The following is a 12,500-nucleotide window of genomic DNA, read 5'->3' on the forward strand; positions in this document are numbered from 1 at the left end:
TAGCTGAACAGATGCTGTGTCCCAAACTAATCACATTTACTTCCTGCTGCAGATATCTTGAGGAATTCTGCGTTCAACATCTCGTCTGAGTACCTTTAGATTCACCCGCCGTGCTGCACTTGTACATCAGCTCGCATTTAAACATTTAAGTGTTAGCAAGCCTCCTCCAAGTATCCTCAGTGAACTGAAAATGGTTTAGGCAGGTAAAACAAAGAAACTACAATAGGAGAAAACAGGAAGCTGAGTGGTTGAAGATACTAACTCTCCTTGATCAGACAGAAGATTTGATTTGATTTGATATTTAAAGATGGTGCAGCCTGCTCTCTGAATCCAGATATTTCTCACAGCAGGATTTCAGCAACTCATGCTCACTGCTGTTTTGGCTCCAAATTGGGTTTGTAGCTTAAGATCGACGATATGGAACTTTCCTGCGGCCATAAAGACCAATTGAGAACAACCTGCCTGTTGTATGACCTCGGTACATCTGCTGGATAAAACCTTCACGTCTTTGTGCAACTGAATAAGCTCCAACTTCTGTCTTCTTTTCTGTTCTTTCAGTATTTTATATTCTAACTGATTATTGTCACTGGCAACAATTGCAAAAATGTCCTTGAGCATTTTTCATTTACAACCAACAAATATATAGAATTCAGATTACAGAAGATTTTTCTCATCAGTTTTATGTTTAAAGAACACATTTCTCAACATCTAGTGAAAAATGCTGACAACCCTCTTTGTAGCTTATCAACATATCACTCTGATTGACAGCACAAATAAAAGGCTTCTGCCTGCAGTGGTGAATTAATTACAGGACGATAGAGAACAAAACCCCAAATTCCTGAATGATGTAAAACTCAAAAACGTAATAATTTCCTTCATGTTGACCGTAAGCGAAGGTGAAAGGTCGCGGTCAGCGTTGACGCCGTGGTGGAGGCGCTTCACTTATTGAACTATGGAGTGGATGCTGACCTGAATTACCTCTGAGCGTGGCTGTTGATCATCTTTTGGTTCTGTATAAATTATATGTAAACATAGTTTGAAGTTATTCATCTGAATCTGTATTACTTTGTGTTTACAGTGTATGATACATGTAGCTCAGCACAGATGGGTAATGAAGATCATTTAAGAAACTAGATCAGATCTTGCATATGGAGGTTGAGGTGGGACTGATGAAACTTGCACTAATACAATCGGCCCTTTGCTCTGTTGCCTCGCTGCTATTATTAGATGAACATATGTCTGCTGTTAGTTTCTAATGATGATAGAGTACAGTGGGACGACAACACAGTCTATTCAGGATGTATTATGCTTGTGTGTTGTGTGCAGGCAGGACTAAAGCCGACCTGTCCAGGGGTGTTCGCCTGCTCCTGAACCTCCACAGGAACTTTCTGTTCAATAAAAGCAGTGGGGGAAAAAACTGTCCATAAAATGAATGTTGTGGAGTGAAGGTGTAAAACAGAAGTAAGGAACTTTGCTTTGTGGTCTTCATCTCTAAAATGTAGTATCTGGATATGATCAATGGTGAGGAGCAAAATGAATTTGAAATGATTCTTACATGAAGTCATGGGGAACCGATGCTGGCAGATGTAGATTAGCTAAAAGAAATGTTATATTAGAACTGTTATTGTCAAATGAGTCGTAATTCATGCACACGAATGTTAAATATTATGAAACCAGTTACTTTTTATTGTTGAGTTTTTCATGTCTGTTTACGCTTCGTCATGATCAGCTCCTTTTATTCCTTCTTCCTCTTCATCATCTTTTTTTTGCCACATCCTCAACTTCCTCTCCTGCAGCCTTTAATGACAACAAGTCTTCCATTCCTCTCTCTGTGCTTCCATCTCCAGACCCCCCCCCCCCTTCCCCTCCCCCACCTCTCTTCCTGTAGTCTCCTACAATAACACAGACAGAGGCCTCAGTAAGTGCTGTTTTCCTGGCTGGGCTGGAGGACCCTCCCCATAACCAAACAGGAGCCAAGCTCATTTTACCTTCACCCGGCCCAGACTGGACCAGTCCAGGCCAGACAAATACAAAGTACAACCTCTGATCCATTAGGACCAACTGCTTCAGCAGCTCCACAGGCCTTTCAGCAGAGTGGGAGCTACAGGACACACAGTTTTATGCATATTTTGTATAAATTCCAAACTAAAAGGACACGCTGGATGGCTGAAATCAACTGAAATCAGACAGCGTGTCCGAAATAAGGTGCCTTAGCTTTAGCCACCAAAAACTACGTGGTTAGATTTAGGAAAGTGCCCTGGTTTGGGTTAAGATAAGTCAAATAAATTATGTATGTCATGCAGATTACTAAACATACATTATGTAGGTTACTGTAAATGTGTTACATTATTGATCCACCAGCCCACCCTGCAGCCTCCTCTGACTTCATTATGCTCTATAGTTTGCCTCATGACCTCCTTCGACCTTGGTCATATTGGTGAGTACTTTTTAAACTGCCACTGCCACAGAATCCTGTGGAGGACTGATAGGTGGATAAAATGGATTGACATGATACCAGGTTGGATCATGGTTGCAGGTAACAAAGGTTATGAAGAGATCCCTGGTGGCTCAGAAATCTATGGATTAATGCCCTCAGAATTTTTTGTGGAGGTTTTTCTCAGCTTTTTCTGGGACGATAGTTCCTTTGTGTCCTCGGACAATGTGGCCCGTGAAGCCCTTTGATTTTAATTATGGGTCTTGCAGTTGAACTTGACGTGAATTGTCTCGACCTTTTTGTCCTTTTCCTCCCTCCTTGTCACTGTTCACTGGAGAAGTGCCTGAAAAGCCTCCTTTATACTGCTGCTGTTTCAGCAAGGCAGTACTTCAGCCATGCCGGGGTTTAAGAGCTTTAGAGACACGGCTCCAGATCAGATGGGCTCTCTGATGAGGGAAGTAACTAAAGCATCTGTCTCCTCCACCCACTGCCAGCCAACGGACGACTGTCCTTCCAAAATAAAAATATATACTATAATCACAATATAATACTGTATAAAATCACGACTGGCCTTGAAGTGAAACTCCTTTTTATTCTAGAAAATAAGAAACATTTGTTTCAGATCTTTGAACAGGGACACATGTTCAAACTATAAATATTTGGTATAGGTGACTTTCTTTTCGTAATGTCTTTGTTCATATCTATTTCAAGAAACTTTGCTCCTCACAGAACCAGTTCCCCAGTGATCAAAAATGGGCCTCAACTCAACCTAATAGAAAGTTCTCCGAGGCCTTTGATGTAATTCATTTCACAATGCATAGTTGCACATGAATTTTCTTTGTTGCGATTACATCATTATAACGACCATACAGCATAGCTGGTCGGTCGTTATTGTCATATTTTAATTTAATGGATTTATTTAATTTGATTTGCTTCTTTTGACCTATTAATTGATTTTATTCTTGGCTTTATGCACTCAGCTCTTTTGAATGGCCTCTGACGGTTCAACAAACTCTCTTCAAATCCACACAGTGTGCTTTTTCTTCAGTTTTTAAGGATACTGAATATGTTGAAAATATTTGTATTGATTTCAATAGTGCCACCAGTTATGGACTTGAATATTCACTCAGGCTAAATGTCATGCAGACAGAAAAGAGGGAAACTTAATTTTAAGTGGTTAAGATTGTTGTATCTCCCCTTGTGTTTGAAGAAGTCATAAAAACTTTCTGAAATGTTACTACATGGCCTAAAACATTTGATACAGCCTCTCCTCCACTCGCACGCGTTTTTCTCCTCAAATATAGTATAGTATAACGTATAGTGCCACAACTGTAATTTTACAATTAAATTGCAGGACAGCAGACAATTTTGTTTTTACTTCAGAGACACTAAGCCTAAAGGATACCGTGTACTTCAGCTTGAAGAGCTGTTGATTGGTGGAAACATTGAATGTTAACGGGTACATGTCTCAAGCAAGGCTAACGATAAATTTGTCTGTAATTAACTACAAAAATCCCCCAAAACAAAAGAAAATCAACATACAAAGACAACATGCTGAGCTGAGTGACAAAGGATCTGCAGGTCCATCCTTCATTTTTACTCTGTAGAAAGGTTTGTGTTACAAATATTGAAGCTTTTCCTGAATACATTTATGGTTGCATTGTGTTTCCTAACAAGTTAAACAATATAAAAGAAAGAGAAGGAGAAATTATTTCAGACATGATTCAGTTTGTAAATTTGGCTTCTAGAAAACTGTGTCTTGTTTTATAGTTATTTTTAATTTACATGTTTGTTTTTTGGAGCTCTATAATATTAAATCTAACTTCATCCTGTTTTACATGAGGACAGGAATGTGAGGAAATAATGCTGAGACCAAGTTTTAGCGGCGGCTCGAGGAACTGCATGAAATGAAGAGGGAGGAGGAGGAGGAGGAGGAGGAGGAGGCGAGAGGAAGTTCTCCAAAACTTTTTTTCCCCTCAAAAGGATTCTGGAGAAGCTCCGTTAGATTTTCAGAAGGAATTCGACCAGTAAAGGAAAAGAAATAACGCTGGGGAAGATCAAGGGAAATAACGGTGTCAACAAGTTGGTCCCTTCTTCTGTTTTTGTGTCTTCACATGAAAGCTGTGCCAGAGGACGCGTGTTCGCCTTTGTTCTGCGCGTTTTGTTCCTTCCCAGACTGAAGAGGACTTCACCAGCAGAGGCGATGAGATGTGAGTGAGCTATGCCTTGTGGAAATGGACACACTTTATCCAAGCGAAAACATGGCGTCTGCGTCCCGAAGTTCAGCTTCTTTTCCAGTCTGCTTTTGGCGCTCTGCTGCCTGGAGGCATGGGGCTCCGGGCCGCAGGGGGACGGCGGCGGCCGGAGCTGCAGCCCCTGTCCCGGTAACTGCAGCTGTGCCCTGGCGGGGCCGCAGCCGTCCTGCGTCGTCAACTGCTCCAACATCGGGCTGGAAAGGGCCCCAGCGGCGGCAGACGTCCCGCTGGCCACCAACGTGCTGTAAGTACAGTGACTGAAAGATTTGGATGTACAGTGGAGAGCATATCAACTCCCATCAACAGATTCAACAGATAACCTGGTTAGGACAGATTCAACCTGGTTAGAACAGATTCAATCTGGTTAAAACAGATTCAACCTGGTTAGAACAGATTCAACCTGGTTAGAATAGATTTAACCTGGTTAGAATAAATTCAACCTGGTTAGAACAGATTCAACCTGGTTAGGACAGATTCAACCTGGTTAGGACAGATTTAACCTGGTTAGAACAGGTTCAACCTGGTTAGAACAGATTAAATCTGGTTAGAACAGATTTAACCTGGTTAGAACAGGTTCAACCTGGTTAGAACAGATTTAACCTGGTTAGAATAAATTCAACCTGGTTAGAACAGATTCAACCTGGTTAGGACAGATTTAACCTGGTTAGAACAGATTAAATCTGGTTAGAACAGATTTAACCTGGTTAGAACAGGTTCAACCTGGTTAGAACAGATTTAGAGCTGAGTCGACTTTAACCATCACTCCTGAGCAGTTATAACCAACTCTCTTCTATATTTATATTGTATATTCTAGTTATAGATAATATATATATATTATATATTAAGTCTTATGTAACAGACTGCTTTTTCTTACTTTTTCTCTTTTCCACAAATCCCTTATTGTGAATGTCGTCAGTGACGTTCAGTGAGCCGTCCTCACAGTTACTGCCACATCTTTATTTACTCCTTGTCACCTTGTTTTTTACTACAGCTTGTTTTTATTTGTGATTTTATTTTTTGTTGTTGTTCAACATTGAGTTGAAACAACTAAATATAAAAGTAGATTGACCTCAAATGAAGCAGCTATCTCTAATCACTTGAGCAACTTGTGAGTGTTCAGCTGCTTCCAGCTTCTTCAATGTGAGTATTTGCTGCTTTTCTCCATTTAATTTATCATCTTTGCAGTTTGAACCCAGCAAACTGAATATCTCATCCTTGGCTCCAAGATATTTGGATAGGTCATTGTCACAATTTTCTGTCATTCGACCAGATTTGACAATAATAATTTGCAGCTTCATGCATAAATGCTCCAGCAGATGGGCCGATTGCATTGAAGTGGCCTTGAAAAACTGGCACCAAACCGGCTGAGTTTCACCAGAGGAGGTTGTTAAAAACCAAAGAGACAAATCCATCCAGGACACGTTGAGAGGAACAATATGAAGACGCACGAAGGGAAAATTAAAACAATCTTCAATGCACTCTTAAGAGTACTTTTTTCTGTGTGACCTCTGTCAAAGGCCAGAGTGTGTGTGTGTGTGTGTGTGTGTGTGTGTGTGTGTGTGTGTGTGTGTGTGTGTGTGTGTGTGTGGACCTGTATCTGTCCAGAGAAGTGTTCCCGGTGTTTGCGGTTCTGATCCTGCCGGTCCAGCTGCAGTGAGAACATTTTGTTCTGTGCCGACGGAACCACATGTTCTCTGTTCTCCATTATTTATTTCCTTTCTTTAAATCTAACTAGTATTTCCTGCATGTAGCAGACATGTAGTCAGAGCTGACCTGCTGCTTCACTGAATCAGCATGGTAGTATTTGGAAATGCAGATTGATCCGTAATGAAACGATGTGCTCCCACTAGAGGCGGCCTGGATATTAGTCATATTTACTGGATGCAGCGTTGCCTCTCATTTCAACAGCTTTCCTTGGAGTCACTTTACATTTAGCGATAGCATCTGCATAGAAAAGGTAGAAACATTAATTAGAGACAGATCCTGCAGCAGACTCTCCAGGAGTGTGAATTGAATCTGTCCTGATGAACGTCCTGTGTCCTTCTGTAGAAGACATACATGGAGGTGACTGACTGGAACATGACTGTCCTTACTCATCTCAACTCTTTCCTCCAGCTCCTAGCCTCCACAGGAGGATTGGAATCTGATTTTCTTTCTCTTAATTAACTCTGATTTCATGGCAGAAAGAGACATTCAGCCCAGATCCAGTGCAGATTTAAGTGTACTGCTGCAGGCGCTGCCGGGCCAGTGGTACCGATCCACTCATTATTGAAAGAATAGGAACAGGTATTGTCTGGATAATCAGAATCAGAAATACTTTATTAATCCCCACAGGAACATTGTGACGCTACACTCACTCACATCTGCTCCAGGACAGAAAGAACAAAAGAATTTAAGAAGAATATAATAAATACCATCGTTAAAAAAGCCAAAAGGCCTCCAGGCTGTCTGAGGCAGAGAGATGAGCGATGACGGTCCTCATGAAGTCCTCCTTCTCCTGTTGGAGATGAGCAGAGACGGTTCAGTCTGTCCATGTTCATAAAGTGCATTCACAGCTTGTTTGGCAGTTAATAGTGCTAAACTGATGTTTTATATATACGGTATACTGTGTATCATTTATTATATCAGTGACTATATAAACAAAAGACTTTCAAAGAAAATATGGCCTCAGACTTGAAAATACAGCCAATTAAAGCCTTTGTAGGTTTTATCCTCACAAATATGAATAGTCAGAGCAGATGGGTCGTTTCAGACCAGAGGAGACGAACTGGATGTAAACTTGATTCACGTCATCAGCTCAGAGGAGGAGTGTCCTTCAACAGCAACCAGGAGATGTAAATGAGTAATAATGGATATGATTGTTAGTGTGAGTCTGGGTGTTTTACAGCAGAGGTAAATATAACTGAGAATATTTACTCAGTACTTTTGTGATGCATGATGTCTTTTATTTTGACAACGACTGCCAAGTTCACCATTTCACAGTTTTCAGTACATGTGCAGCGTTTATTTATTTACCAGCACAATGGAAGCTATTCAGGCCGAATCTGATATTTACACTTGAACTTGTGTTTCAAGTAAATCAGGTAAATCATGTAATTGTGCGATAACATGAGGTTACAATTGTTCTTTCTCTGTGGCGTCATCTGTGGCTATGAATTGTAATCGCAGCTGTTTTTATGGACTTCACTTCCCAGAGATCCAAACGGTGTCAGAGGTGTAACTTCAGCCAGCTGAACGCTGCTTAGCAACGGCTTTCATCAGGGGCCACAGGCTCCTCCTCCTCTCCTCTCCTCTCCTCTCCTCTCCTCTCCTCTCCTCTCCTCTCCTCTCCTCATCCATCTGCTCCAACCACACACATAATAAAATGTCTTCACACTTCATACGGAGAGTTTTGCAGCTCTGAAGTCACTTCTGGGAAATGTTTGTGGAATGAAAGTCAGCTTTTTGAAGTGCCTTTGTTCAGCATGCAGATTGTTGTGACACAAATCATTATAATAGTGTGCGTGTCCCAGAACCACAGAACCGTGGACAAATGAAGTGAATTATAAATGCACTGAAGGTCTGTCTGAAGATACCCTGATCAGGACGGTCTGTCCTTTTCCAACACGGATGAGAAGCAGACTTCAGCTTCATCTTTTAGGGTCGTTGTTTGTTCTGCACGTCGAACATCAAACTCACATCCTCTGGTGACGAAGCTCGCCATCCAAATAGTAGGCTGGCTTCACCTGGAGAGGACGCTCCGTACCTCCTTTCTGGGTTTATAGTTTTACGGGAGCCAGGTAGCAATGTGTTCTCCTCCTTGTGTTGTTTAATGTTGGCTGACAAACAACTTTTAGGTGCATTACCGCCACCTGCTGGTGGTAGCCATGCATTACTACATTGCGCCTGTAAAAATAGGGCAAAATAAAACGACCGTTGTATAAACAATACGATTCTTTGATTTCCTGACTTTTAGAAAATCATGACCATCCTTAATTACAAACAAGCATTTCATTAGAAAAGCTTCATCAGCTAATCAGTAGTTTATAGAAGCGAATGTTCTTCCATGATGATGATAGTAGAGTTATGGATACCGTACTGTCAACATTAAAGAACTGCACTCAAAGTCTACACTGTTCTTAAAAAGCTGCACAGAGCTGCTGCTCATAAACTCCATTTATTGCTCCAAATCAATGCTGGGAAAATGTAAAAATACCTAAAGAGTAAAGTCATTCACACACTCACAAAGAGAAATGGATGTGCTGTAAACTCGGGCTCAACATGGCCTTGGACTAATTGGATTGTTTGTGATGCACGTCCAACATTAAACTCACTTTGTCTGCCCATTGATTATTGATCACTGCCTGCTTGGTGCTTCTCTAATGTCTCTGCTCAGCTGCTCGCCAGTTCTTTCAAATATTTGAATGACTATTCAATGTTGAAAAATCATGTCCCATCTCTAGTCTCACATACCGTAGTCTTGTCTGTCCTGCTCAGGAGACTTTGTGGTGTTGCCATGGCAGCAATATGCATACATATAGCCTATAGTCATGCTGCTGGTAAAGTACTTTTAAAACTATTTTATTTAGTGGAACCAGTTTTGAGCTTCATGAAGCTTCACAACTGGTCAAACAGGCGAAAATGCTCTCATTGCTCGTTTCTTCTCTATCTGTCCTCTTCTCCTCCACCATCCATTCAGCCACCCACCCACACACACACACACACACACACACACACACACACACACACACACACACACACACACACACACACACACACACACACACACACACACACTGTAATGAAGTGGGAAAGGAAAGATTGAATGTACCGACCATATGCAGGGAGAATTTGTTGTGTTGCCATGGCAAAAGTAACTAATGACATCACTCACTGAAGTGCAGACATTCCAGGAGGTCATAAATAAGAGAATGAGGCAAGAAACAGCGAGAGAAGAAGAACATTAGACGGCTCCCATCGTCCTCTGCACCGTGTCTGTAGACTGAGAACATTTTTACTGCTGGCAGCAGAAACATCTTGGTTCATTATGAACTCGGTGAAGTGGCGGTTACACCGCGGGCTGGAAACGGAACTCATTTTCACAAAAAGACCTGCGTGTCTGTGGGTGGATATCGCTGATGAAACATCCACCAGACTGTCGTTTGTCTTTTTGTCTTTGAAGGTTTTTTCAAACTCCTGTAAATTTGTAGCACTGCACCCCTTTTCTCAGTCCAGCTTCCATCCAAAATACACTGACGTCCTCCGAGCCTTACTGGGCATCGTTCAAACAGCTGTCTGCAGGTCCTCCTGTAAAACGTCAGCCAGATGTGTTTATGTTCACACAGAGAAGCCTGAAGAGGAAACGTATACAATCAGACTGGAAAATAACAGTTTGACATAAAAGCTAAAATACAGTTTTTATTTTATAGGGATAATTGTCTTGATTGAAGCGAGCTGCTTTTCATACCTTCAGAAGAAGCCACTTGCTGTCTTTCATGTTTAAATAGTTCATGGTTTTATACATCACATTAACTATCTGTGTCCAACGAGACATTCTTCTCAGTGAGCGAGGCGGCTGCATAAATCGCATACTGCAGCTCAGCAGCTGGAGGGCAGCGGCTGAAAATGAGTTTGAAAAGAGTGAAATAAGTTGTTCTGATGTGAATTTACTCGAGTTGAAACCAAGTGATTTTAACTACCTGGCCGCAGCAGCAGAGCCTTTGCATGGGAAACTGGGGGAACAGTGACAGAGCAGCCTTGTCAGTTTGTGTACTCTGAGGATGCGGAAAATATTACAAAATAAAGCAGAATCGTTTTACACCAGAAAGTGTTTTGAAGATAGAAAGCCATCTTTCATTTCAGATAGACACGAGTACCACGAGGTGAAAATTCACTTCTGAGCACAACATCAGAGCTCATCGTCTCCGTGTATTTCAACCAATCACGATGCATTTCATTGCTCACATATCTCGAAAACTAGGACATCATGTGACGCACTCATGCAGCGGACTAGTTGGCACTGGATCAATCAATCAACTAGCACTGTATAAAATTCATCAGGCCAGCAGTTATGTTGGAAGCTGAACCATAAACCAAGTTTACTGAGTTTTCACAAGTCCTGTAATTATTTAGCACACTTCTCACCACTAGTCACAGCCTGTTACAGCTAGTTAGAGCTAGTTACAGCTCGTTACAACTAGTTAGAGCTCGTTAAGGCTATTTACAACTAGTTACAGCTAGTTACAACTTGTTGGAGCCTGTTACAGCTAGTTACAACTAGTTGGAGCCCCTTTACAGCTAGTTAGAGCTAGTTAGAACTAATTTGTGCTAGTAACAGCTAGTTATAGCTAGTTACAACTAGTTGGAGCCCGTTACAGCTAGTTTGATCTCTTTACAGCTCATTACAACTAGTTAGAGTTTGTTACAGCTAGTTACAACTAGTTAGAGCTCATTACAGCTATTTACAACTAATTAGAGCTAGTTACAGCTAGTTGGAGCCTGTTACATCTAGTTAGAACTAGTTTGAGCTAGTTACAACTATTTACAGATAGTTACAACTAGTTGGAGCCTGTTATATCTAGTTACAACCAGTTGGAGCCCCTTTACAGCTGGTTAGAACTAATTCGTGCTAGTAACAGCTAGTTACAACTAGTAACAGCTAGTTACAACTAGTTGGAGCCCGTTACAGCTAGTTACAGCTAGTTACAACTTGTTGGAGTCCGTTACAGCTAATTACAACCAGTTGGAGCCTCTTTACAGCTAGTTAGAACTAATTTGTGCTAGTAACAGCTAGTTACAACTAGTTGGAGCCCGTTAGAGCTAGTTAGAGCTCTTTACAGCTAGTTAGAGCTCTTTACAGCTTGTTACAACTGGTTAGAGCTAGTTACAGCTAGTTACAACTAGTTGGAGCCTGTTACAGCTAGTTAGAACTAGTTGCGCTAGTTACAACTAATTATAGCTAGTTACAGATATTTACAGCTAGTTACAACTAGTTGGAGCCCATTACAGTTAGTTAGAACTAGTTGTGCTTGTTACAACTAATTATAGCTAGTTACAGCTAGTTACAACTAGTTGCAGTTAGTTTCAAGCTTTGGTTTAAATGACCCCACAACAAGTCGGTGAGATGTGCAGTCACACTCATTGTTCATCCATCTAATATGCAGACAGGGTTGAATAGAGCCTGACAGCAGGGTTCTTTAAAGTCCACTCAGAATTTACACTTAACACTCACGAGCTTACACAACAAAACCAAACCAACCAAAAGGTTTTTATTTAAAGAAAATTAACATGTCAAATAACATATTTCCCAAAAATAAGTTTGTCTGGATTGATATGATAAAACAACAGATATACAATCAAAATAAGGACAGAAGACTGGATGCCCAGATCATTGTTTCAGCTTTTTAGTTTTTAGTTTGACAACCTTTCGCTTTACAACTGCTTGACAAAATCTGTGAATTTCAGCTTCTGTAATATATTTAGTGGAAGTTTTCACAATGTTCCAGCAAACATTTGAAGTAATCCACAGGAGAGAATTAGCTAAATGATTTCTGAGGGGCTCCACAGGATTTAAGTCGGAAATCAATCTAAGAATGAGGTTTTTTTTGACAACATTTGACAGATAACAACAGGCGGCTGGTTTGCTTTGATCATTGTTCTGCTGAAAGTTCCTCTTCTGCTTCTTTCACACCTCCATGTGATGCCATCTGGTCGGCTTTCTCCTCATAAACCTTCTACTATCACATCCACGGAGGCTGGATTTGCATTCATCTGGAAATAGCACACATCTCCAGAAGCCGCTGCTTTTCTGTGCATGTTCTTCTGCAGTTGTA

General features: G+C 41.0%; 1 protein-coding gene across 1 annotated transcript in view; it reads left to right on the forward strand.

Moving 5' to 3' along the window:
* Positions 1–4,412: 4,412 nt before the first annotated feature.
* Positions 4,413–12,500, forward strand: part of LOC138192368 (polycystin-1-like) — a 44,247-nt gene continuing 36,159 nt past the window's right edge. Inside the window, exon 1 of the mRNA XM_069139725.1 lies at positions 4,413–4,933. Within this exon, the coding sequence (XP_068995826.1) occupies positions 4,656–4,933 (278 nt within the window). The 5' untranslated portion in view covers positions 4,413–4,655. The remainder of the gene's footprint in view (positions 4,934–12,500) is intronic.

The sequence above is a fragment of the Embiotoca jacksoni genome, unplaced genomic scaffold (genome assembly GCF_022577435.1).
Source record: "Embiotoca jacksoni isolate LCO1_2020_lvr unplaced genomic scaffold, fEmbJac1.0.p SCAF_85, whole genome shotgun sequence".
In the NCBI taxonomy this organism is placed as follows: domain Eukaryota; kingdom Metazoa; phylum Chordata; class Actinopteri; family Embiotocidae; genus Embiotoca; species Embiotoca jacksoni.